Consider the following 27,264-nt stretch of genomic DNA (forward strand, 5'->3'; position numbering starts at 1 on the left):
GTATGTGACAAAATGATTTCCCTGCGGTTAATTTGCTTGTTTTTAATCAGATGTTAAATGCTACAATTATAGAATTTTTTTTTCCCTCCCGATTATGGGCTGTTTGAACACATCTGTTTAATAACGTGTTGAAAATGTTCATACAATATTTGCTCGATCAATTTGTCCTAAAAAAATTGTATGGTAGTTGGCACATATAATATATTATTACTCTTTCGGATTAATTTAACATTAATCAAATCGAAATATGTATTATACAATTTAATTTGCTTTATTAATTAATATTAATCTATCATTACCCTAATACAAGTATATCGTATCTACAGACTTTAATTTTTTATAAAATAAAATAAAATTGTGAAAGAAACACAATTTTGCTTGTCAACCTAATTCTCCTCCCTATACAACTTGTGCATCCTATTTCCAGGCTATTACAAATATTATCTATATTATGCATGGGATTATTTCTCTCTGAATGAAAAAAGTCAATGGCTTCTACAAATTCTCCAAAACTGGGCTCTCTTCCTTCTTCTTGCAGACGGGCATACATAGGGTTTATCTGTATGTCTGTGTTCACCTTTTGCACCATTGTTGTTTTAGATGCCAGTGTCATCACCATGTTTTCATCTCACATGTTGAGTTTCATGAAGCAGCAGAAGCAGCAGAAGCAGAAGGAGATGCAGAATGAAAATGGATTCTTTAATCTCACCACAGCTCTGGCTTGGACTTCCATGGTTTTTATTTGTGTTTTAATTCCAGTTTTCTTGGTCTTGGTTTTTCTAGTGGGGTGGCTTCACAGAAGAAAAGAGGCTCTTGATGCAAATCCTGTCCAAGTGCAAGAACATCAGTCAGTGCAGCCTTGATAATTTTTCTTTTAATTTTTATTTCCCTGGAAGCGAGCCAAACAAAATCACTAATAGATTGTATTTAAAGGTTTTATAGTTTCTTGCTGAAAAGTATGTACACATTTCAAAAGTGTCTCAATTCTCAATAGCCTCTCTATTCAAATACCGCCTATTCCCAAAAATTATAAAACTTCTGAAAGGAACCAAAATTTTGACATGACTTGACGACTTTTATGCGCAGGGCGAAATAAGTCCACAGTTCTTGAAAACTCAGAGGACAGCACCAGCCGTAAATCGATGGTTGATTACTGCTTCTGCAATTGGACGTTGTTGGAAGTCAGGATTCAGCATTGCCTGCAGTAGGAAGAAAATAATAATGTTGCATGAGAAAATTTAAGTGACAAACAATGAGAATATTAACAGACAAAACTAGACCTATGAAGCAAAACACTAGCAGATTGGAATAAGTCAAAGTTGGATATGAGCATTCTGAATCATCACATATAACAAGCAAGGGTCAGGGAGAGGAAACTTAACTGCAAGGCTAATGACATAACCATACAAAAACTTATCTATGAACTCTTGAAAAGCCAGACTTTGCAAGGGGGAAAACCCCATATGAGATTTCCAGCTGAACGCCAATATCAAACAAAAATAAATTAATATGATATGACTTTTTTGGATAAGCTAAGCAGTATCGATACCCTTTCATAGCCACCAGAACTACTCAAGTTAAGAAAACAAATTTTACTTAGAAGAAGTAGTAATCAAACGTTGAAGCATGTCTGAGAAAATAACTGATATTTAGATTTGCATTTCGGTTGTGGTAAGCCTTTCCCCTACGATGTGGGCATCTCAAATCGATATTTATAGTTCTATGCTGACAGAAAATTCCTAAGAACTAGGACCCACTTTTTGTGGTAAATGATGAACGAACAAACGTACAACATCCACTTCTACAAGTAATACACACAGAGAGAGGTGAGCAGAACGTACAAAATACATACGTACATATATGGCTAGAATTTGAGGGGTTATACTCAATCGATAAACTTTAAATACTATTTCAACCTGTAGTAATTCCCAGCCAGCACCTTCCCCAAGATCCAAGAACTTGACAGCTTCTAACAAGCGGTCATCTGCTAAACAATACCTGCTCAATTCAGAAGAAAAATAAACAAAAACAAAGACCAATGAGAAACTGATATAAGAATATGAACACCACCAAAAGTCACAAAAACCTTAAATATACTTTAAGAGAATATTTAATTAATATGGCTAATAAGAATTCCAGGTGTCCAACATGTTGGATTGTCATTATTGTCACAGTAGTCCGATACTCAAGCACAAGCAAATTGGTGCAATAGTCATATCAAGCAACATGTAAATGGCTCAGATGAAGTTAAAATCTCTTGAAATTTGAACATTCTCAGTATTAACAAAGCAGAATGATGAATTCTCCCCAGGGAGGATGGGTGGGGTGTTGAGGCATAAAGCCACAAAATATTGTTGCAAGATTTTCCAGACCTTATAGAGTGAATGAAAATGGATCATCCTACACAAAATATTCTGAAACGCTTACATATTGAGATAAAAAATTTAACTGCTGCTAATAGAACTCTATCATTCATTTAATGAAATTTCTTAATAATATTTCAGTCGTCAAGCTTATGGATCTATGCGTTTGTAAAAGCATTCACATGAAACATGACAAAGTAAAAGTTGCATAACACTGCATTTGATATTAAACCAGCTTAGGTTAAGTGATTAATCATATGGCCTAAGTATGATAGGATCTGGGAAAATCGCCAGGGGCAGAAAACTCATAGGAACTAAATGGAAAGATCCTTAATTTCAATTTCAAATCATATCCCTTGAATCAATTAGCTGTGAAATCTTGTTAAATATGTACTACACATGCAAAATCATAAAACATCATGTGAGAAAGAGCGCTGCACATCTTTAGGGGGTTCAACTGGTAGGACCTCTTAGGTGGTACCAGATATTTGTGGTTCAGAATCCCACTCAAATCACTGTTGGTTTAGTTTTCATTCACGTAATATTTTAAAAAGATAAATACAAACTGAAAAAGGGAGTTTTACTGGGCATACTGATTTATGACTACAATCTTTCTATATAGTTCACACCAAATACCAAGTATTTTGCTTAAATTTAGGAATGTTTTCAGTATCGTATCAATAAAAACATGTCAATTTAGAGGACTCAACCTAACAGCAAGGAATCTTAAACTTCCAAAATATGTAAAACAAGGCATAATGCTAAATCCCAAGCATTAGCAAATAAGTCATCTTAACAAATGCAGTCTAAATATTTTTCGTGTGCACTAAGAAAAACTAGTATTCCTCATATTTAGACACTTGACTACTGAGATCATTTATACTCTTCAAAGCATAATATTGACTATTAAGGGCTGCTTACTCTCTTGTCGCTTGAAGATCAAGTCGAAAAGTGCTTTCCAAAAGCCTCTGCAAGTTCATGCATAAAAATCTCAATGTCACCATTTTGTTTTTCCCTTTATGGGTTGTAGTTTCATATGCCATATACATCAAGAGGAAAGCAGTTTAGAGGGTGAAAAAAAAAAAAAGGTACGAGGAAAAGATAAAAAGTTTACTTGCAAAGAAAGGCTATCCATGACGTTTGCTTCACAGAATGTAACAAAAGCTAAGTATGCAAGAAGAAGACCAGCTTCATATCTGAGTAGGGACAAAAGAAATTGCTTAATCCATTACATATACAGAAACTCTAACAGATTAAACAAATCTAAGATTAAACTAGTTACACGTCATCAGCAATTCCAAAGGCTCTCTTTTCCATAGGTGTGAAGGCACCAGCAGCAGCTGCTCTTCTCCACAGCCCTTCTGAAAATGTTCCAGGATCTTCTTCTAAATTTTGAAAACTGACAAGCCCACGTCAAACAGTAAAGCATTAAAGGAGAATTATTGATAATTCCAGCACAATCACAGCCTTTGTTCAATCATAACATATCAGCAGAAAACGTTAATTAAATCCAGAAATAAAATATAAGGAACAGTTACTTGTGCATTGTTAGCCAACATCAACAGCTCTTGCAACAAAAGGTACGTAACAACAAGTAATTTACCCAATTATGTGAGTAGCCCACATACAAGAAAAGTAAAGTGCATCAAGAAGAAAAGAAAAGGCAGTGTTACCTAATATCCACAGAAAAGGAGAGATCACGAAGTCGTGGAACTAGGTAAGCTGCATCTTTCTCTACTATTGTACTGCCATTATGCCGTAAAGGTTGGGATAAAAGTTCATGAATAGAGCAAATCTATTTCAAAAATGTTGAGGAATAAAAAGTGTCTTTGAATCAAAAGAAAGATTCCAACAAGGCAACAACATACTTGAGAATAACAGAAGATGGTCCAAGACTCTGGTGTAATCTGTCATGGTCATGCATATAGGCCAGACCACTCATGGCGCCCTGAAATAATTTGATAACAAAATATCTACGACATTTGAGGATTTGTTCTGTTTCAAATCTATTCCAAGAACTTTCTCCTGCTGAATGGTTTTTTGATATTTTTTCACTGGTAAGTTTTGCATAGTCTGCTGCACTATATTTCCCATCACTCCGAAAAGCAAGCCACTGCACAGAATAAACTCATTTTAATTCGTATGAATGAAAAAAGTAGCATGATACTCTCCGGCATTTGGTATCGAAAGACCTGCTCTCCAGTTTTTGTCTCAAATCCTCCAACTAGTACCACAAGATTTTGACAAAGACCTTTTGAACTGCTCTGCAAAAAAGATGCATAAATGATTTCAATCTTTTCAACTTCCCTTAATAAAGAATGCTCATGTACTGAAGAGCTATGGTAGGTGCCACTTAGTTTAACAGATAAAACCTCTTGGTGTGGCACTAGAGATCTGTGGTTAAAGCCCCACTCACATGGGCAAGGAGGGGACTTGGTCCCAAGGTAAAATAATAATAAGAAGGAGGAGGAGGAAGAGGGATTGAACCCATGATCTATCCCTCCACCACGTTTTTATGCAAAGAGGAGACTTCGTTAGGACCATAGAGTATTGCATATTATAGATTAGTCAACACAACTCCTTAACTACCCCATGCTCGAAAATTGCAAACAATAGCATCCAACTGTATCAAACATCTACCAGCGATATAATGTATCATCTAAGACTTACCTGGAGGAAGGCATGAGCATTGAGTTCATTTGCAGCCATCATATCAGCTTCAATACCACCAGTACGTTGTCCAGGATAAACCTTCACAGTTAACAGTTTTATGTGAAATGGAATCACTAGTTGCCAAGTATGTAAATATTAGCTGCCAAGGAAGACAAAATTGGTATGTATTTACCAAATACTTTAACAGTTTGTTTAATGATGCACAACCGTTAAAAACATACACTAATTATATATAAAAACAAATAAATAAAAGCACCTTAAACATAACAGAAGTTCCTTTTAGTGGACCCTGAGCTATTCTTCCTTCATAAAGCCTGCAAGCAAACTGCCACGCATGTTATCAGCAATAAGCCCATAAGAAATACTGATTAATAATTAAGTAGGGTACATAGTTTATATCCCAACCGACATGACATCTTATACACCATTCATTGATTAAATTATAAAAATAATATGTTAATAATTAATAATGAAGATAATTAACATCATATACAGGACAATAACTATCAGTAATATATCAGTTAGGATACAAACTATACTATGAATTGTATTACTGTTTATTTATACATATTTATCTCCAAAAACTAAACAATAAAAAATAAATAAATTATAGCACCTGATCTTTACACTGCCCTCTCCAACATCTTGAACTCCCAATCGCCCCAAATCTCCGGATGAATATTCAATGTCACGAAGCCCCGAATAGCTACGCAGTCAAAAACAGACAAACAAATAAATAAAAATGATTTAGCTTCTTTTAATTTAAAAAAAAAAAAAGGAAAGTTATTGTAAGTTAACCTTGTGATGTTCATGAAGCCGTAGCTGCCGATGAGTCGGCCAACCTCGAAGGAGTCAGGGCTAGTGATAAGGCTCGCCCTGCAGAGCCGACGACTCGTCCGAGTTTGACTCACTGAGTTGAGTCTGAATCGCTTGAGGATGACAGCCGCCGTGGAGTTTTTGATAGAAGCAAAAGGGAGGTGAGAAGAGGAGAAGCAATCGGGTGCTGTAAGGAGCATGGCTATTGGCTGGCGGCGGTTGCTCGTTTCTGTTATGGATTTGGCGCCAACGTCCGATAAAAATCAAATCCACAAACAATGGATAAGGTTTCTTTTTTTTTTCTTTTTTTTTTTTAAAGTGGCCCTGTCTATTTTCATTTCTTTGTTTAATTGTTAAAAGACATAATGATTCAAATAATTTTGGGAAATTATCATAACCACCTAAAAAAAAAATCTAAAGTAAAAATAATTACTAAATATCACGAATTTCGAATAATATATCATTCTCATCTCAAGTTTTAAATTTATATTAATCAATTATTTTTTAAAAAAATTTATAATTTTATTTCAATTTTTTAATAATAATTAATTGGGAATACAAAATTAAAATTTGAGATAATTTTAACATATTATCATAGATTCATAATATTCAGTTATGTTTTTTATATTCTTTAACTTTAAAGTAGTTGAATGATAACTACTTGTGAATTAATTTTTTTGAAAAAAAAAAAACTTGTGAATTTAAAGATTACAAAATTGTCCTCATAACCCTTTCAAGTTTCAATTAGTCGCAGCACATCATTGTCGTTGTCGGGGGATGTCCGAGAAATATTGGAGCCTACGGTTTCTCTTTGTAAATAGCATAAAATATAAGGGGCGGGGAACATTCTCTTTTGCCTATTTTGGGAATGGGCTCGCTGGCGAGTCAGTGAACCGTGACTGACAGGATAACTCTCAATAATCAAGCTACGTGTGTCTTTTCGATTGGACCCATACCAATTTTTTTTTTTTTTTTTTAATAATTTCCTCTTTCAGTTCATGATTCATCCCTTACATGTTTAAAGCGAGCTCTCATCAACTTGCATCGCATCTCGGGTTGCACATTTTATTAAAAGAGAATTTTACTTTTATTTTTAAACAAGTCTCTCACTCGAAGTCTTGAAATTAATTTTTGGTAGTCTGTTGGGTGTTTTTTCCCTTTAATCCTTTTATGTTGAAGTTTCAAGGATATAAGTCTGTCTTGCTTATTTATACATTGACAACTACTAATCAACTTCTTAGTATTCGTATTTTTAAATTAAATTTTTTTATTATAATTAACGAGACAAGTTTTGACAAATTTTTGATGTAGATAATCATAAATAAACCTTCAACAATAATAATATATTAAAGTAGGTTTTTGTGATACACATAACTTTTGGAGTTCAGGCTGGACGTTAGTTGTGTTATTTCAGGACAAATACTGACTTTATAGCGTATTTAAAGTGCGGCATTGTATTAAAATTGAGGGACCTATTTGAAAAATTTCGTCAAACTATGCTTCTTGCATGATAAAACATAAAAGTACAGGGACCCCAATGATGAAACCCCAATCTAAAACCCTCTCTGCCCATTCTCCGAGACCGGATATTAAATATTTAATACTTGAATTGAAAGTCATCCGCAACTGCGATCAAGTTTGGTCTCAAATGCTCTTTGTTTTTAATCATTTTATGCCGTTCTCCCTGTTGTAAAAATAAAAATTTGCGAAAAATAAAAAGTAAAATAAAATAAATAAATAAACCCAATCAGTCACTCACTGTAAACTGATCGAGAAGGAAAAAAATGGAGCCCATGTCGAGTTCATCAGCGGCAAACGGCAATTCGCTGCCGCCGTTTCTGAGCAAAATCTACGACATGGTGGAAGACCCTTCCACGAACGACATCGTTTCGTGGAGTAGTAGTAATAACAGCTTTATTGTTTGGAAAGTTGCTGAGTTTTCCAGGGACCTGTTGCCTAAGTATTTCAAGCACAGTAACTTCTCGAGCTTTGTCCGCCAGTTGAATACTTATGTGGGTATCGCTTTCTTTTTTTCAATTTCTGCTTTATATACGTTTTCTATGTTTATTGTTGACTTTTAGGGCATACTTTGAATTGGGATGTCCGTGTAGTTCGTGATAATTGAATTCTTTTGTGCTTGTATGTGTCAAAGTTTTGATTGTTATTGAGAAATGGACATAATTGATTTATTGTTACTGGGATGTCTGCCACTTGAGCTTTTTTTTTTTTTTTTCTTTTGGGTCCATTTAATGTTGCTAATGAGCCTTGGCAGTTCTTTATTGATCCCTTTGGAAAGTTTCTTAGGTACTCTTCATATGAGCTTGAGTTTCAGCTTTTGTTGGTATTGATTGCTTTATTGATGCCAACACCATGTCAGAAGAAGCAAAACATTGTGATTCTTATATGATTGAATTCTTTTTTTAGGTCTAATGTTTCAAGGTTTTGGAAAGTTTACTACTCATTTTGTATATGTCGCTGATTGCTAAGTATGCTGCTTGGTTTTTCTACTATTGCTTATTTGTTGTATGTATTGACATGGCTAACCTTTGCACTGACTTTGATTGTAGTCTTATATTTGGGTTGTTTTTGTTGACCCGTAAAACGAGGTCATTACCGTATGCTGGTCCAGTGCTTGTCTTAGCGAAGTAGCGTTAGTGCATAACAAAAATTTTTCATGATAGCATTATATCCTTTTGAGTTTTGCATAAAACCACTCGCACTATTGTGTTCATACATCTTCAATTTGAGATTTTTTTTCTATTGTACGATGTATTGTGTGTCTGATGGGAAGTATCATGGAGAAATATTTTATTATTTGATACAAAGAAGTTAATTGAATTTTTCTCTTTTCTGGAAGGCTAGAACTAAATTTGTTGGTTAGATGCTGTACTCTATTCTCCATCAAACTGAGGAGTTGAAGTTTCATTCATGTCATTATTGTGAATGGGCTATTTAAGTAAACTAAGAGGGAAAAGACCTTTCAACGACGGAAAATGTGAAATTTTGACAACTGGGAGATGCAATTTTGATTGAGCTGAGCCAATATGATGAATTTAGAGGGAAAAAACACAGATATTAGCATCATGGTCTTTGCATTACATTCATCACTTAGTGGACTCTAGAAGGCCATGTAGGAGTGAAAGAAGAAATAGGGGTACAAAGAATTAAGAAGGGATCAAATTCAGTTTATACTTTATTCATGATCTTAATTATAACTCCCTTTACTTGACTATTGGTTGATCTTTCAGCTATTCTTTCAATTTGAGGGCATTTTGTTTGATTGCTATGTTTTGCTATGAGTTTCTGCAGGTTAATTGTTCTACATTTACTAGCCAGGAATGTTATTTAGTGTTGTTCACTTCATTCCATTGTAGTACAAACATTGTAGCTTGTTTGTTATATTTTTGTCTACAGTCATTGAGGAATTGGTGTGCCTCTGTTCCCATCATCTTCTTCTTGAAAATGTCATAAAAAATTGCAATGTCTTGAGTGATCTGTAGAATGAAAGAATTGATTTTTCAAGTGTTGCAATGAGGAAAGAGATATCATAATACTTGAAATTTTAATTTTCTTTTTGAATGAAGAAGATTGCTGAAACAGATGACTTCAACTTGAAGTAACCAATTTAGGAGGTTCTTATTTACCATGCTCATATAATAGTTTTTCTAGGCACTTAACATGCAAACAATCATAGCAGCACATAGATAGTCAAAATTCTGTTCTCTAGCTTCCTCAATTTGAAATACGTAAAGTCGAATACCCTGTCTGTCTGGATTTTCCATTTTCATTGCATTATGTACAATATGATATTTTTACAGGCGACAGCATTTGTTCTTGTTTCGACATCTTGTTTAATTTTCTTCATCCTACTCTCTGTTTGATTTCTTTCTTATCTATTCTACCTATATCATCATTCTGCTATTCCTAAAATCATTACTTAATTTCATTTTAGAGCCCTTGGGATCTTTAAAGCATTCAGCTTGTATGGAACAATTTTTATATGTGTTATGAAATAATGAAATGTGCTTATGAGTGAGTTGATGCCTTTGCTGCCTTACCATGATTCTTGCCTATTTCAATTTTTTTTTTTACCCCTTGCACCATGAAGTGTTGTAACATTAAGAGGAAGCATGTAAGATGTAATCATCGTCACGAGTTCAAATGGAGAAAACTTTGAAAATTAGAAATTTAGGATTTAGACATGCAAAGAAGGATTAAGGATTTGATATTTTGATTAAAAGTATCAAAAGAAGTTCGTTTGATGGTGAAAACTTGTTGAGTTTTGAAAAAATGATTTTCACCGTTCCCATTCTTTATAACTAAAGAAATGGGTTGAGGAAGAAAAAGAAAAAGGAAAACTAAAAGAAGAGAACCAATCTTGAAGGATCACAAAGCAATCTTATCTCATTAGTCGAACGATTAATTTTGAAGTACATCAGTATTTGCGCCTCACTTATCATCCTATTATGACTAAGTTTGTTTGTCACAGAAGTTAGGAATTATACATGATAAGCTTAACTAAATGAATTGAAGGCAAATTAAATGGGTAATGATCATCTTATTTTATTCAATATAAGACCCCATGGATTTCAACAATAATTGAAAATTGTAAATTCTCAAAATCTGCCACTGATAGACATTTTGAGAACTGTACTGGGCAAGATTCAAAGATACCATGCAGTATTAAGAATACTTTCCCTTAGACCAAAAGACGTCTTTGTTATTGCAAGACTCATGGATTCTCCTCTAGATACCTCAAAGGATGTTTCTTTTCTAACCAAGTCAGATTCTGCATCAAGTTGTCCTCTGTTGGTTTATTCTTATATGAAATGCTGCTCGTCTACTCCTTTTATTCTTTTGTCTGTGACATTTAAAGTACATTGTGTATGGTTGCATATGATCTATACTCATATAGTTGGAATGTATGACATTCTTAGTTTGCCTGTAAGTGTTGTTTTGATTGCATTTGATGCAAGTTTTACTGCCCATTTTTAATATGCATAAAGTGACTTTTGTCATTGTTACTTGTACGTAACAGCATAATTAAACAATTGAAAACATTCAGTTTGCACTTGTATTCATAGTTTATCTGCAGAGATGCAGATACATGTTCCAATTAGCTTCTTCTATCACACAAAGGGCAAAGGAGATCGCACTATAAACTGATTCACCTTAAGTAAGATGGCTCGTACTTACTTAAAAACAGTAATAAAATTTTCAGGCACATGCACCTGCTTGCACAGTATAACATGAGTGCACAGCTAATATTGGTCAACTGATGAACATCTAGCTGTGTCCATCTCAAGATGTTCATCAGTTGACCAATATTAGCTGTGCACTCATGTTATACTGTGCAAGCAGGTGCATGACTTGTAAATTTGAATTTTGTTGTGTAAGGCCAAGGTAATCCATCATCAATGAATACGTCTGAGGAATCCCCAACCTTTTTTTGTTTTTTGTTTTTATCTTTTTAGTATAACATTTCATGGTTTTTTGCTATCATCTTCTTGAAATGAAATTGTTAAGTTATGTGTTGTTTCTTCTGCAGGTATACGTTAAGTGTTAAACCAAACAAGATAAAGTTTATAAAAAATAAAAAGTAGTGGATCATTTAGATTTGATTCCTATTTCTGTGGTCTTTTCAGCAAATATCGTTGGAAACTTGTGATTGGATTTTGTATGATATTTTTCCTTTTGTTTTAATATTTTCCCCCTGGGTTTGGTTAAACAGGGATTTAGGAAAGTTGACCCAGATCGGTATGAATTTGCAAATGAGGGATTTCTTAGAGGTCAGAAACACCTTTTGAAGAGTATTAGCAGGCGAAAACCAGCTCAAGTACATGGTCAGCAACAACCTAAACTTCAGAACTCATCAGTTGGGGCATGTGTTGAAGTAGGGAAGTATGGACTTGAAGAAGAGGTTGAAATACTTAAGCGCGACAAGAATGTTCTCATGCAAGAACTTGTTAGGTTGAGGCAGCAGCAGCAAGCTACGGATCGTCAATTGCATACTGTTGGACAGCGTGTACAGGTGATGGAACAACGACAGCAACAAATGATGTCATTTCTTGCCAAGGCCATGCATAGTCCAAGCTTCTTAAGCCAGCTTGTACAGCAGCAGAATGACAGCAACAGGCATATTTCTGGCAGCAACAAAAAAAGGAGACTGCCTAGGCAGGATGAAGAAAATACAGTTGGTGCATATGACTCCAGTATTCCTAATGGTCAAATTGTCAAGTTCCAACCTTCAATGAATGAGGCAGCTAAAGCAATGCTGCACCAGATCATGAAGATGAATTCACCTTCTAGGCTGGAACCAACAATGAGCAACCTAAGCACTTTCCTGATTGATAATATTCCTTCTGCTAATGCATTGGAAAATGGGCACTCCTCCAGTCAAATTTCAGGAGTCACCCTTTCAGAGGTTCCACCAAATTCTGGGCAGTCTAATATGTCCACAGAGTCAAGGTTTCATGTCCCATCTAGTGCCATCTCAGAGATTCAATGTTCCCCTTGTGTGAGTGACTCTGTGAAAGTAAATCCAACACAAGAGAAAAGTAAGCATAATTCTGGGAATGACACAGTTTTGCCCAACTTCCCTCAACTGCAAGGAATTGCATCAGAAAGCACTATTAGCATCCCTGATGTGAATTTTGTGTTGTCTGGAAACGGAAATGCAGAAAATTTGGATCCAACAGCTTTGGATGGAACAATGTCCATAGACGCTGATGCCTTTTCTCCTGATCATGATGTGGATGTTTCGCCAGATGGTATCCATAAGCTTCCACGAATTGATGATGCATTTTGGGAAGAGTTTCTTACGGCTAGCCCTCTCCCAGGTGACACAGATGAGATTAATTCAAGCCCATTGGAAAGTGGTATGACCAGTGAGCTTGAACAGCAGCCAGAGCAGGCAAATGGATGGGATAATTTTCAGCATATGGATCATCTTACAGAGCAGATGGGCCTTCTTACATCTGAGAGCAGGAGGCTTTGAGGTCTTACCTCATGTATATATGTGTTTCAGCCTGTCTTGAGGTAAATGTTCATCCCACCATTTGCATTAATAAGCTCGATGAACAGCTAATTCTCCCCTCTAATACACTGTTATCCGGTAACAATTACTCTCCTAGGTGGATTTTCATTTTCAGCCTTTGGTGAGAATTCTCTCCTGTTTATATCATGCCCTGCTTTTATCTATTGCTTGTAATAACAATTTTTTTTACTTTTGTGTTCCCTAAAATTACTTAATGTATCGAATTTACTGACACACTGAACGAGAAGAATGTACACACAAAGTGCCTTAATCGTTCTAAACAAATTAATACCCAGTTAGTATTTATTCCCTTTTATTTTACTTTATTTTACTTGTGATAATATTCATGATGGTGCTGTGTGTTGTTGTTCCTGACTAATTTAGGATTTTTTTTTCTGATCTATTTGGGTGGGAGCATTTACCATGCTAAATTTTTGAACCCTGAATTTGTTACTTTTAATTCCATTAGATGAGCTATGAATTTTGAGTTTCAGATTCTGTATATTTCTCCAGTCTTGCAGAGGTTGATGTTCTGTGCTGCTGAGCAGATAAAGCTTTTGTCCAAAGATATGCCCTTGAAGTTTATGGAACCTTTTTGCCATTACCAAATGTCTTAAGAATTCCATTGTTCAGTGCTGCTGAGCAGAAAAGCTTTTGTCCAAGGGCATGACCTTGAAGTTTAGGAACCTTTTTGTCATCACTAAATGTTTTAAGAATTTCATTGTGAATGGTCTGAAGAAACTCTCTGAATGACGGTAAGAGTATCATACATAATGCAGTTTGATATCGTCGTATGGTGTATGTGTATTATATATTGAAAAGAGGATAATAGTAGCTGAATCTTTGGAAGACTTATGCTTAACATGTATCACTAAAATTTAGGGGTTGGCAGAAATTGAAGAGCTGAACCGAACTGAAATTTACCCACCTCTACCAAAATCGTTTGGCTGTGGGGTTTCCAACATGTGTTTGATGTGACGGTTGGTGGGTATGCCTTCTCGGCAAGGAGCATGAATGAGATTTCTTATCTGACACCTTTATTCATAATAAAGCTATCTGAAACAATGACTAATGAGAAAACCTTTTTTTATTATTTTTTTGGTTCAAAATTATTTTGGGCATTAACCAAATGTGGAGTTTTTTGAGAGGGAGAACAGGAAAAATAGAAGTCATCGTGTAAAGAAACATGAAATGTTTTTTAATCACTTGAGGTGACATAGAAACTGACAGTGAGTGTTAATCTATTGCTTACACTTCTTTAAGTTTCAAGAAACTTTTGTTTTCTTGATAATAGGATGAGTGGGGGTGATGGAGATACCCAAGGGGGAAAGGAAGAGCCACAATTACGAGTTGATGGTAGGATAAATGGAAGACGGAACGTCCGATGCTTAGAAAGGGACGGGAATGATTCTTCAAGCAAAGCTAGAAGGAAATTACTGTCCTTTATAATCTGCTGCACTCCCCACTGTTTTTATTTTCATTTTTAGTTGAATGAATTTGCAGTTCTGGGGTTTCCTTCTTTCCCCTGCTTGCTCTGCAATTGAACCTTATGATGTTAGTGTTCGCAGCTAAATCCCAGTCCCTTATCTTCTTACCAATCTTCTTTGTTAGTCTATGTTTCAAGCGTGTGCTGCGAGTTGCATGGATGGTGAATACATCAATGAGAGACTTGAAAGGCAAGTGATCAAGCTATGGATTTCTCGTGATGGACATTAGCCAGATGCGAAACCATCTGTATTATACTTTTCTCCCTATCGAAAACCTGCATCTGCTGCTGTTAAGATCCTGCTCTCAATGTGCATCTTTTTTTCAGCTTAAGGCAGAAAAAATTGTTGGAAAATTTAGCTCCAGACAGGACCATACTTTCATTATACCAGTAGAAGTCTTCCATTATTCAAGAACTTGTACATGACTGCTGAATACAATGATGTAGCACCGGTGTTTCCGACGGCATCACCATGTACTCATACGTGATTGCTCCGAGCCCACCTCCGACGAGAGGCCCGACCCAGTAGATCCAATTCTTCGTCCATCGCCATCCCACCAGGGCGGGCCCGAAGGCCCTGGCGGGATTCATGGATGCTCCGTGGAATGGCCCGCGGATGAGGATGTTTGCCCCAGCGAAAAACCCCATGGCCAGCGGTGCTATGGTGGTTAAGTGACTCTTCCTGGGATCCATTGTGGTTGCATAAAACGTGTACACTAGCCCAAAGGTCATTGCTGCCTCTATGATAAGGCCAAGCCAATCTCGATCAAATGCCAGTGGAAACCCAACCGGTCTCTGAAACACATGGAGTCTTAATTAGTTAAAATACTTTGTGTCACCAACTATATATTATTGGTCATATGTTAATTCTATGTATAGAAAGTATTTGAGATTAATTAAGGAGAAGTTTTTGGTTTATTGTTTTATATGTGTTTTTCAAATCGAGAGAAGTTTACCGGGCCAGCAAAAATGACGAGCCTCAGTAAGAGAGAAGCAACAACAGAGCGGAAAAGCTGAGCTAGGCAATAAAGAGAAGCTCGAAGGAGTGAAATTCTGCCGGCAACAAGCGCACCAAAGGTAACAGCAGGATTAACATGGCCACCCGATATGTTAAGACTCATGGATACCGCTAAGAACAGCGAGCAAGCATGTGTTCCAGCTATTGCCACCAGCCTTGAAGTTGATATTACTTCATGGGTGTCTTCGTACTTTCCTAGTTGTTCATCTGACTTTTCATGAATAAAAATATAAAATAGTATTTGTATCTAATATAATTTAAATGGTCGATAATATAGGGAAATTGTGGGGAAAAAAGAAGCAGGCAACCTTAATTTAATTAATAATTGTGTGATGACATACCAAGAGCAAGAATAGAGCCTTCAGTGGCGAAGACGAAGGTGAACGTAGCAAGAAATTCAGCTACAATTGCTTTGAGGGTTTCGGGCTGGGTGGCCTCTTCTGCCTTTCCAAGCTCATATCTACGACGTGCCATGGCGCTTCTTGGTTCTTGCTATTTTGCTTTTTCCGTATACTGCTTTCAGCTTCCAGAAATTTATCGACATACATACGTGTGGCGTCTTATTTTCTTATTGCATGACTGAGAAATGGTGGACATGGTTCCAGCGGCTTAAGTTAGAATATAAACAAGGGCTTTGTAATTATGTACACCTGTCTGAAACTTCATGCAATTTGCTTGCATGAAGTGTGACACCTAGAATTACGTGAATGTTTACCATTTAGTTTCATTTTGTGAACGTCTCCACTCGTTCATGTTGGTTCCAGTGGAAAAGAAACAAATTGAAGATAATTTTTTTTTTAAAATTAATTATATAGATATCATAAAGTTGTACGATAAATTTAGTCCGTAATTACAAGAATCACTGCCAATCCAGAATATCACTATTCACTGGAGTCAAGGCAAAATCAACTAATCAAGTGTGCTTAAAAAGCTACAGAACGTTTTAAATTCAATTAACAGCTACCTGGTTGGTTGGCATGTCAATCCCTTCACTTACATTCAATTAACACTCTTGAACTTGTTACACTGCATTATGCTTAAGAATTCCAAGTTGCGGAAATTTAGATATTTCCCCGCACAGCCACTTATCTGTTAGAGAAAGCCAAGCAAATTTCAAGAGTTTTGAGGTTCTTACAAAGCGCTACTATATTGATCTCACAAGATATAATAATAATAACTCACAAAAAGAATCCTTTGCACTTGAATACATAATTAATCGTACTTGAAAAAATAACAACAACAATAACCTAGAGACAAAATGACAAAATAAACGCGGATCAGGTGTAAGGAACAGGAAGCACATGGTGAGTAGCTACATTGTATACTCACGAACACTGGACTGGCTTCGCGTTACTAATTTCTCAATGACCAGCGCAGCAACTCGCGATAGGTTCAACTCCCTCAAAGAAGATAAATTCACATCACTTCTGGATGACTTGAGGCAATGTGTACAATGTATCCACCATCTCAAGGCTGATATCCTCGTAAATCCTTCAACTACAATGAAAATAAAAATACGTAAATATACAATGTAGTAATGGATTAATAGATACAACTTTATAGGGGTTTTCATCTTCTGTCATATGAAGTACATGAATCTTGAAATCATCTCATATCCTACCTTTCGTCAGCAAAAGGATCAATGAAATGTGCATAAATGGCTAAGTAAAAGAGCCCAACACAAATAGCTTCCATTTTATTTCCCTGTATATTCATAGCACCAAACAGTTGGTTTCCACATCTGCTGGTTCAGCAAACAATATTCTGCTTCAAAACAAGTTCACAACTGGACTAAGTCTAAAAAAAAAACAATATACGTATGAAGAGCGTGAAGCGTTCATCCAACGCTCTAATCTCCAATTTGTACCAACTTTTGTATCTCTTTGATAACTTGCAAGCAAAAGAAAAGAGAGAATCAAAATAACAATTTAGTCCATGAGCCCAAGAATGGAAAAACGGCAATCAACAGCCTCAACAACAATGGCTTTTCTCTGATTCTCCCAGTCCTGCTCAGTTTACCTTTCTTCTGTTGCTTTGGCCACTCACTTTTTTTTTGACTCGGTGGTTTTCTGGCAGCTCTGTACCCATGGTTTTCACCTTTCTTGTCTAGATCATCCCATCCACCAAACTTTGGGCCACTTTTGTCACGCTTGTCATATGAAACACCATCTGCTACTACCCAGGACTGATAACTTCTCCTGCCATTGGCAGCCTCATTTTTTTGTTTGCTCTGGCTTGTTTTAGTACTGCTTGCAGCTCTTGCAAAAGGTTTCTGTTTTCTCCTGGTCCTGGGTCTGGATTTTGGGATATTACCAGTCCTTCCCCACAATTTATCAAAGGCAAGGGAAAGAACCGACTGTCCCAGAGGAATTAATGCCATGAACAAAGCATTAGGGGCTGTTCCCAGCAACAATGGTATTGCGATGGCCGGTAACATCCAACCAAAGGCTTTAAAAATCTGCAGTCAGTAGCATAACATCACGACATTTGTAAGGTAAGAACATTACATATGGTCCATTTTTAAGTTGAATTATATATAGTAAAGAAATAATAGTGACTAAGCAAACAAAGAAGACATATATTTTATTAATTAATCAAGCTACTTCGTTATTTAACAAATGGGAAAACTAATATTTCCATCACCACTAACAATATTGTCATTACCAATTTCAAAAGATTCGAAGCATACATTGCTCGAATACGCAGATACACAAAGTATACACACAATTGAACAATGTTACCGATAACAGGAAATGGGACTGATGTTAGTTATAGATACAGCAACATAGACGCCCTTAAATACAATATCCCCAAGAATTTCTAAGCAAACTAATACAAATTTTTTGTACCATGTCCACAAAAATAATTTGAACGTTAGTTCTTCTTCATTGCAATTCAATTTTTAGGCTACCTAATAAGTCTAAGCAACCGGAAGTAGCTAAAATACCCAATTCTTAAATATATAATAAAAAAAAAAAACTTATTTAAACAGAAAATTTTTATTAAAAAATGAAGATGTTATTAATTCCAAATAATTCGGTAACCATACCTTCAAAATCCAAGACTCATCTTCTTCCTCATCAAATTCCCAATCATCCTCATAATCATAATCATAATCATAATTGTAATCCGACCACCAATTCCTCGGCTTGGCGGAGAAATCACCATCGTAGCCGTCTTCGGTGAAGAGGTCGTCTTCGAAATTGAATCTGAACCGTCCATTTCCACTAGCTGTGGTGTCCCAGTTAGAGCGGGATCTACTGGAGCAGCAGGTTAAAATGTTAATGGAGTATTTAATGTTGCTTTTATTGGTAAAAACATTGCTATGGCTTATTGAAGAAGAAGAAGAAAAAGAAGAAGTAAAGTAAGTGGATGCTTGAAGAAGAAACTGAGCTTGTGCTCCCATGGCTTAGTCGTTCGTTTCTTCGAGGATAAACATTTATTTTCTCTTTTAATATTATATTTAAAAATGATGTAAAATTATTAATCAAATAAAAAAAATCTATTTATTTTTATTAAAAAAATATAACTCTTATATTTAAATTTCAACTTGATGTAACAATTTATTTATACTCTATTGGGATAAAATTATAATTTATTAAAAAAACTAAAAATATCAATAATTAATAGGATGGGATCGTTATAAATAAATTCTCACAATAGTTGAAATTTAATTATTTAAATGATAAATATATAACACTTCCTTAATAAATAAAATTATAATTTGTAAAATCCAAATATTGGGTACTGCTAACATAATTGCAAAATCCTTAAAATGGTGCAAAAGGTCTCAAGGAAAGAAATTAATCCAAAATTATTGTTATATATGTTAATGATATATCATAAATAAAATAAAAACCATTTTTATTTATATGAAATTATTGATTTTTGGTTAAAAATGTTGATAACAAAGATAAAGTCATTCCCAAGTTCCATCAGTAAATTAGAGTTGTTGTATTTACAAGAAGTTGATTGAATATGCATCTCAATATCCATAGTAGAACATTCTATAGTATATGCATCTACTTAACCATTACAATCTCATAACTAAAATCAAAGGAAATGATAAGAAGACTAAAACTCTGTTTGTTGAGTGCATATTACCATATTAATCATTCTAAAATTAAAAAAAATATATATGTATATAAATAACACAAAATGCCTGCCCTGCCAGTTCAATTGAAGCTTAACTAGCCGGTTAGCTAAAATTAAAGTTCAAATGAATCATCTTCCTCCAAAATTTGTCTGGCTTCACTCTCTTCTTCATCATCAACTACAAAATATGGATTCTTCTCAGTGGGCTGAAAATTATGGAAAATGAACAAATAAAAAACCAAGCTAGCTCCTTCTGCTGCAGCATACATGGTCCACTCAAATCTGTAATTCACAACATGTGCGGAAGCTGGAACCACAATCCTGGTGAAGTACAAGTATCCCACCACAACAATATAGAATTGCTTGAAAAGGGTCAATTTTTCAAGATTCCTAGCTGCTTTCCCATCAGTCTTTGACGCCTCCTTCAGGCTTCTTATCGACCAAATAATTGGAAAGAACACAGCAGCACAGCAGATGATATCAATCAACAAGAACATATGATTCCACGCCATCCAATCTTGCGTCGCGGGTCCTGTTTCACTTATGACAACGTACGCTATGTTTTCCAGGACTTGTAATGGAATCACTGTCATCAAAACATTCTTTTCGCGTTCCTGAAGATACGGTTTCAGGAATGACCATCCTGTTCCTATGAGTACAATCACTGTGAACAGCATTATGCCTTTGAACAATCCGAAGATGTAAAATGCTACATCCCAGCCATGGGGAGTCCCAGTTTCGCTGACATATAGTTTGTCCTCGGACGCGCATATCATTTTAAGCGCTTTCACGAGAAGCAGCGCAGCCATTACTATGTGAATCTTGTCAACAATCGGCCTCTGCTTGATGCAGATAAAAACCCACATAACAAAAAAGAGAGTGTATGTGAAAAAGAACATCAAATAGAGTCTCGGCAGTTGTGTTTGGCCAGCAGGAAGGTAATCTTTTATCCCGTGCTGCGAGTTATGCATCTCTGTTTTAACAAACATTGACACTTGAAATTCAGGCTGGCAGTTCCCGAAGAGCAAGATGTACTCATCGGGATCGTTGATGTTAACTGCACCACTGTAGGATGAATTGGGCACGATTTTTTCAAATCTGTATACAAGTTTTGCGTACCTGCTAGATAAAGAACAAAATCCTTCAATGTACTGAGACTCATTGATCATTACTGGAAATGCAAGGTCTCTTACAAAGAAAAATCCCAAGGAAGAAGGGTTGAGCACTTGATCTTTATTATTATTGTTACCATTATTATAATTTTGTTTTTTTGATTTCCATGAGATATCTTTTATTGTAACTTCCGCCTTGCCATCTTCTGTAAATCCGAATCTCTCAAACATGATCAACGGCCGCGAATCATCCACGACATGGGTCTCTTTGATCTCTGATAAACAGACTGGAATGCTTGAGATCATGAACAATAATAATACTGCATGAAAAAGAGTTGCATAATAGTATCTCAAACATGCCATCATGAGAATATTTTCTGGCAACAAAAAGAAATTAGAGATGAATAATTAGACCAAAATGGAATTTCTGATGAAAAGATTGAAATATGGGGAAAAGATGGAAATGTCAGGCAACAAAAAGAAATTAAAGATGAATAATTAGACCAAAATGGAATTTCTGAAAAGATTGAAATATGGGGAAAATATGGAAATGGGTGTGAACTTTTTCCATTGAATATTTGCTAGATACATGGGGTAGGATTATTAATAGTTGTGGTGTGAGTGAAAGAAGAATTGGTTGGTTTGCCAAATATTTAGGGAGAGTGAGGGAACAATCTTAAGACATGTGTTGATTTATTTGAGTTAAATTAAGAGAAAAATAATCTATTTAGATAGTTTTTGCTGAGTGCTTAAATGTTTTGATCATGGGCAATATCAATATATATATTTGATACTATTAATTGAATTGGGTTTGATCTAATATTATGAAGATATGAATGTTCATGTCCTAAGTTAAAATATGAGTGATGATACAGACATACACTCTGGTATAAATGGATTTGGTATTAACTTATTGGTTAACTAAAAATACAAAATAATAAAAATAAATTACATAAACTAAGAGATATCTAATCCAACTAATTAAATCATATCACGTCAGTTTGTGAAAAAAAATTTGTAAAAGAGTTTGTAGTTATATTATTACTCTTAAAATATATATGTGTGTGTATTACTTGAGAAAGTAAGAAAATTTAAGACCTCAGGCAAAGGTTAAAATTTTTTTGCCTTTATATAGGTAAATAAGTAATAGTTTTTTTTTTTTTTGGGATATCTGAAAACTAAATAAAAATGAAGTCTTGTGCTTATTTAGAATTCAATGCTTAATTTTACACAGGGGGAATATGAAAAAAAGAGAGAAAAATGAGAGAAATTTTCCCTTCTCTCTCTACCCACCCACTTTCTCTCTTCTTTTTTCTTTTTTATTTCTCTCATCTTTCTCTCATTTTTTTTCTCTACACGAAACATTTTCAAATGGAAAACAAAGAACCACTAAGTAGATCGGACTGATCAGATAAATGCTCGAAGCCATATGAATTTGTATCATTTGGGCCATACGTACGTGGAAAATAAGAGCACCAAGAAAATGGGATCTATGGCGATGAAGCCATGTGTTAGGACCAAGATTTTTCCCACTCTTTTTTTTTTTTTTTTCATTTTGGGCCCTAGTTAGAGTCTTAAAGGTACAAAATACTTAGTTTTTCAAAATCTGTCGATATTCTGGAGAATAATGTAAACCCCATAAACTCTTATCGCTCAAGTCTTTGGAGCTGCTTGGTGTGACTCATAATTGTTGCACTTTTGACTAGTGAGTAGTTCCAAACTCATGCTGTGTGTGGTCCATAAGTTGCAGTCTTACAGATTATTTGAATGGCTGCAAATCTTTTTTTATTTTTTTGACAAAAATATGATTGCATTTGCATATTTTTTTTTTTAATACTGATTAATCATCATATTACTGCATTACACAGATATTTACAACTGTTATTATAGCAGATATATTACACTGATATTTACAATCAGAAATACATAATTGGGACTTATATTATTACATTGAATTCTGTGAAGTACATGTCCAGACAAATAATCATTTACAAAAGAGGGATGTCCATACTCCACTCGTATTGCACGAGGGAGAGGAAATTTTTGAAATATTAAACAAATAAGCACGTTAGCCCCCACAAATACTTTTGTGAGGGCTTGCTTGTGAGGGCAGCAGCCCACCACTCCGACCAAGGCCGAAGTGGCTGCATTTGCACATTTGGGAACACACAATCGACACTTAAAATAAAACTAGAGCTCATTTCATTAATTACCACCACCTTAAACGGAGCAAATATTTAGGAAATAACACCAAGCAAAATGTTTCAAAACTCAAAAAGAAAAGTCCTGATAAATGCTCTTATCACTGAATACATAAATCTCATCCAAGATCTCAACAACACCATCAACTTTGGCTGGCTTTGCATAAATTCTACACATTGTGTGGCTACTGACACCAAATAATTGAAAACACCACGTGATGGGCAAGATGTCAACTTGACCATCTACAACTCATAGATAGCAGTTCTAAGTTCTAACCACGGCCAGAAAAAAAATAAAAATAAAAATAAATAAATAAAAAATAAGAGACAAAAGTCACACTTCTTAATTCTTATCGTCATATAAGCCAAAAAGGGGGATTGACAGGTCCTTATATTTTGCTTTAATGGAACCTTTAACATTCTCCAGGGATCTCTGATCTTTGGAAAATAAGAAAATAAAGGAACTTAAAGCTACTTTTACAGATGTTTTGTTATTTACTAGTTTTAATTCATGAAATTTTGATTATACAACTTTACTTAGCCAGCTAGCTGCTCAAATTGCACATTGATTCGGTGCATTAAGGAGTCTATATTTATCAATGAATATGGGAATCAATTCCTGTACATATATTGTTCTCTGTGCTTACAGCTGATATTAGTTAGTAGAATTATTGAGCATCAGGTTCTTTTGGATTTGATGAAAATCTATGTTGTTCGAGTTGTTGAGATGAATTAATAGACAGAGATATATTTGTCTTCTATCTTCAGTCTCATTAGGCGTGTTTGGTATCTTTACGTATATATTACCAAAAAATTTAAAAAGAAAAGAAAAAAAAATGGTATTTTTTTTTTGGTTTAAACCACCCGATTTCCGACGACCGCATTGGGCCCCGACTAATTCGGATTCGGAGTGTAGTCACAGTTAAAACTCTTTACCCCTCCCAAATGGTTTGTTTAGTGGGAATCGAACCCGAGAGCTCTTCCCACTTACCCAGCCTGCGTCGCCAACTGAGCCACAACCGTTTGGAAAAAAGAAAAAGAAAAAAAAATGGTATTGATTGTTTAAATATCAATATTAACTTAACCGGCAGCAATGGTCGCTTGATAATGACAATATTTCAAGTATAATTTTATACATAGACAAACGTAAGCTCAATCGCCAGCGAGATGCATGGATACATACAATGATACAAATAAAGAAACCCCAGCTAATTCCACAAGCATGCATGTACTCTTTTTCAACTTAATTAGACTATGAGTTTTTTTTTTTTTTTTTTTAAATATCAATGAAAAATAATAATTCCAACAATTTTAATTAATTATTCGCGTTCGTTTTACAGTCTCGGCAAAATTATTTACACGCTTTGATTATCGGGCGTGAAAACATTTGCCGGCTCTACTCTTCTCATTGCAAAGGCAGGTTTCTGTGAAGAATCATCTTCATCGTGATACGCGTATGCAAATCCGCCATGCCTCGTCAAGTCCATGCCCGCCATCTCATCATCCCTCGATATCCTGAGCAGGTTAATTTTCTTGAGCCCATAAAAGAGCGGACCCATTGTCGCCGTGACCCATCCTGCTATGACCAAAATTTGTATTATCTGAGCGGCCAGGAGCCTACCCCCTCCGCCCATGAACAACCCGTACGGCCTCCCCGGTCGCCCCGGATACACCTCGCCGACGTACGCCTCCCGGGCGAATAACCCGGTGAACAGGATCCCCCACGTGCCGCACCCGCCGTGCAATTGCGCCGCTTCCAGCGGGTCATCGTACTTAAGTTTCTCCGCGAGCTTATTGCACCCGATCAAAACCCATGCAGCTACGAAGCCACAGATGATTGCGGCCCATGGTTCTACCACCGAACACCCCGAGGTGATTGCAGCGAAGCCACCCAACAGCCCGTTGCAAACATCGATCACGTTCCAGTGACCAACCAATAATCTTTTACTGAACAAGGTCGTTAGAGCGGCTGTGCACCCAGCTAACGTAGTGGTGACTGCTGTCCTCCCTATGGCAGTCCATTGACCGTAATACCCTCCACTCTCTCCGTAACTCTTCAGTATGGTCAAAAACGAACCCGGGTTAAACCCGTACCACCCGAACCACAACAAGAACGAACCGAGAACCACCAACGACGCGCTGTGCCCGCGTAACACTACGGACCGACCCGACTGGTCGAACCGCCCGATCCTTGGGCCCTCGATAAGGGCGCCCCACAAGCCGGCGATCCCTCCGACCATGTGAACGACCCCGGAGCCGGCAAAGTCAATCACTCCCGACCCGAACAGAAGGTTGTCGGGCCGGGTCGGGCTGGCCCAGCCGTCACTTGACCAGAACCAATGCGAAACTATAGGGTAAACGAAGCCGGTTAAAAAGGAGGAGTAAATTAAATAGGCGACAAACTGGGTCCTCTCAGCTATGGACCCACTGGTGATGCCAGCAGCAGCTATGGCAAAAGCCCATTGGTAAAGAAAGAAGCTGTAGTCAGTGAGAGGCGAAGGGACGTCACGGAGGCCAAAGAAATGGCGGCCGATGAAGCCATTGGAGGGGGAGCCGAAGGCGAAGGCGAAGCCGAAGAGGTAGTAAGAGAGGGCGCCGGCGGCGGCGTCGAGGACGTTGGTGAGCATGATGTTCATGGTGTTCTTGGCGCGGACCGAGCCGGCGCAGAGCATGGCGAAGCCGAGCTGCATGGCGAAGACGAGGTAAGCGGAGAAGAGAAGGTAGGTCGTGTTGACGGCAAACGAGGTGTCGGAGAGGGTTTTCGAGATGGAGTCAAAGCGGGAGCAGAGATAGGAAGCTGCGGATGAAGTGTCGTTCACGGTGTTCAGAAAAGAAGCGAGGTCGGAGGCTGAGCATGTGAGAGTTGCCATAGTGAAGACTTGAGAGAGTGGAAGCAAATATGTAATGGTAGTACGTTGGTTTGTTTCTTGCTCTCTTTTTATAGAGCAGATGCAGTGGTGAGGGCTTGAAGAAAAATAAATTTATCTTTTTTTTCATTTATGTTAAGGATGATGTATTTTTATTTACATTTTACTTGAAGAAAAGTAATGACAAGGACTCTGCATGTATATTATATTTATGTATGGATGAAAGTTAACTAAAAGAGATGAGAATCTAGTGGTCCAACTCCAAATTTGGACTCCAACTGGATTATATATATGTCATGTGTTCTGGTAAAATATTTGGTTTGGAAATTGGAAACATTGATATTAATTTGTATAGCATTTACAGCACTAGAATGGAAAATAGAGGGAAACAAATTAAATGGCCTTTTGGTGAAGGCACATAACTTCTTTCATTGTATGTCATTCATGATTCATGTGATCATGTCTTCAGAATTATTATGTTCTTTACCATTCTTGAACATGCTAGGTATAGAATTGGTTGAGTACTTTTATTGGAGTAAATTTAGAAAAAAAAAAGGATCATGCTACCTTACATTAATAAGTATTTTAATTTTAAATCAAATTACTTTTAAAAAAATACATTTCATTTAATTTTAAATCAAATTGCTTTCAACCCAATTTTTGTGAACAAAATTGGAGTCAGAACATCTTATATAAATCATTTCAACAACATATAGTAAAATATTTAAGCATGAATCTTACCAATAAGAGCAAAATGAATCATAACTACTTCGCCATTTTTTGACATTAACAGGTGTAACTCTTCTATTAATAATATGAAAAGTCACATGTTTAATTAAGAAGAGGATTCAAGTTCTGAGTTAGAACACATGTGGAATTGCATTGCATTGTCCAATAATCGATTATGTGATAATAATAACAAAGTTCTTTTATTAAGTGAAATTGTTGTTCTAGACGTCAAATATTCGAAACTTAGAGAAAAATAATAATTAGCCTTATATTCCTTTAAAAGGACCATAAAATTTATTCTAATGTAGAACAAGAACCTGAAGCTCCCTAAGAGTTCCCAGCCAATGTTGGAATTAATGCATCCTTTATCTTGTTGTTTCCAAGATCAAGAACTTGAAGGGAGATTTAAAATACAAGAGAGAAAAGAGAGAGGGAGAGAGAGAGAGAGAAAATGAGAAAGATTTAGAGTGAGATCCACACAAGAAGAGAAAGTATTAAAAAAATTTAAATATTTAATTTCAACAAATCTCATTCATCAATTCATTTCAAATCTCATAAATATTAATGAGTGTAAAAGTAAAAGTATTTTTAAGAGGTTGCTTATCCACCCCTATAATCTGTGTTTTTTTTGGTATATTATTGACATTCTCAATATGTGTGTGTGTGAGTGTGTATGTTGTAGAGTATGTTTTTAATAAAAGATCTCTTACTTAAAGTAAATGATAAACTAAAAGAAAAGAAAAATACTCCAATCCAATATAATTTATTATGTAGTGTATTTAGATCAGTGTTTTTTATTTTTTACCTCATCCATTATTGTATTAAAGTAAAGGAACCCTTACTAAAAGAGGATTTATATATCTGAAGG

General features: G+C 35.9%; 6 protein-coding genes across 11 annotated transcripts; 1 reads left to right on the forward strand and 5 right to left on the reverse strand.

The window, feature by feature from the left end:
* Positions 1-305: 305 nt before the first annotated feature.
* LOC18048871 lies at positions 306-6,171 on the reverse strand. Of its 4 annotated transcripts, none has more exons than XM_024188524.1 (12): positions 5,835-6,171; positions 5,653-5,742; positions 5,293-5,350; positions 5,034-5,114; positions 4,556-4,627; positions 4,232-4,476; positions 4,037-4,108; positions 3,646-3,762; positions 3,478-3,559; positions 3,285-3,331; positions 1,857-1,998; positions 307-1,199 (listed from the first exon to the last, which is right to left on the reverse strand). In XM_024188524.1, the coding sequence occupies exons 1-12, from the start codon at positions 6,050-6,052 to the stop codon at positions 1,116-1,118; spliced, it is 1,308 nt and encodes a 435-aa protein (XP_024044292.1). In that variant the 5' UTR covers positions 6,053-6,171; the 3' UTR covers positions 307-1,115. The 4 variants fall into 4 exon arrangements, with proteins under 4 accessions (XP_024044294.1, XP_024044292.1, XP_024044293.1 ...); XM_006443198.2 differs by having other exon boundaries at positions 309-1,199; positions 1,917-1,998; XM_024188526.1 differs by lacking the exon at positions 4,037-4,108 and having other exon boundaries at positions 306-1,199.
* A 1,290-nt stretch (positions 6,172-7,461) lies between these two features.
* Positions 7,462-13,750, forward strand: LOC18045993 (heat stress transcription factor A-1e). Of its 3 annotated transcripts, none has more exons than XR_002906363.1 (3): positions 7,462-7,864; positions 11,584-13,009; positions 13,402-13,750. XR_002906363.1 is itself a non-coding variant. In XM_006443204.2 (3 exons), exons 1-2 carry the CDS (start codon positions 7,637-7,639, stop codon positions 12,847-12,849), a joined length of 1,494 nt encoding a protein of 497 aa, XP_006443267.2. In that variant the 5' UTR covers positions 7,462-7,636; the 3' UTR covers positions 12,850-12,890; positions 13,402-13,750. The 3 variants fall into 3 exon arrangements, 2 of the variants coding, with proteins under 2 accessions (XP_006443267.2, XP_024043699.1); XM_006443204.2 differs by having other exon boundaries at positions 11,584-12,890; XM_024187931.1 differs by lacking the exon at positions 13,402-13,750 and having other exon boundaries at positions 11,584-13,192.
* A 975-nt stretch (positions 13,751-14,725) lies between these two features.
* Positions 14,726-16,090, reverse strand: LOC18045995 (aquaporin TIP3-1). Its single transcript, XM_006443203.2, has 3 exons — positions 15,734-16,090; positions 15,331-15,587; positions 14,726-15,169 (listed from the first exon to the last, which is right to left on the reverse strand). Exons 1-3 carry the CDS (start codon positions 15,864-15,866, stop codon positions 14,783-14,785), a joined length of 777 nt encoding a protein of 258 aa, XP_006443266.1. The 5' UTR covers positions 15,867-16,090; the 3' UTR covers positions 14,726-14,782.
* Positions 16,091-16,541: 451 nt separating this feature from the next.
* On the reverse strand, positions 16,542-18,833 carry LOC18045994. Its single transcript, XM_006443206.2, has 3 exons — positions 18,442-18,833; positions 17,014-17,850; positions 16,542-16,889 (listed from the first exon to the last, which is right to left on the reverse strand). Exons 1-2 carry the CDS (start codon positions 18,796-18,798, stop codon positions 17,308-17,310), a joined length of 900 nt encoding a protein of 299 aa, XP_006443269.1. The 5' UTR covers positions 18,799-18,833; the 3' UTR covers positions 16,542-16,889; positions 17,014-17,307.
* Positions 18,834-19,600: 767 nt separating this feature from the next.
* On the reverse strand, positions 19,601-21,003 carry LOC18045996 (protein GPR107). Its single transcript, XM_024189515.1, has 2 exons — positions 19,727-21,003; positions 19,601-19,693 (listed from the first exon to the last, which is right to left on the reverse strand). Exons 1-2 carry the CDS (start codon positions 20,963-20,965, stop codon positions 19,601-19,603), a joined length of 1,332 nt encoding a protein of 443 aa, XP_024045283.1. The 5' UTR covers positions 20,966-21,003.
* A 3,106-nt stretch (positions 21,004-24,109) lies between these two features.
* LOC18045997 (ammonium transporter 1 member 2) lies at positions 24,110-25,762 on the reverse strand. The gene has a single exon (XM_006443209.2). It carries the CDS (start codon positions 25,668-25,670, stop codon positions 24,156-24,158), a length of 1,515 nt encoding a protein of 504 aa, XP_006443272.1. The 5' UTR covers positions 25,671-25,762; the 3' UTR covers positions 24,110-24,155.
* Between the last annotated feature and the right edge of the window lie 1,502 nt (positions 25,763-27,264).

The sequence above is a fragment of the Citrus clementina genome, unplaced genomic scaffold, assembly GCF_000493195.1.
Source record: "Citrus clementina cultivar Clemenules unplaced genomic scaffold, Citrus_clementina_v1.0 scaffold_3, whole genome shotgun sequence".
Lineage (NCBI taxonomy): Eukaryota > Viridiplantae > Streptophyta > Magnoliopsida > Sapindales > Rutaceae > Citrus > Citrus x clementina.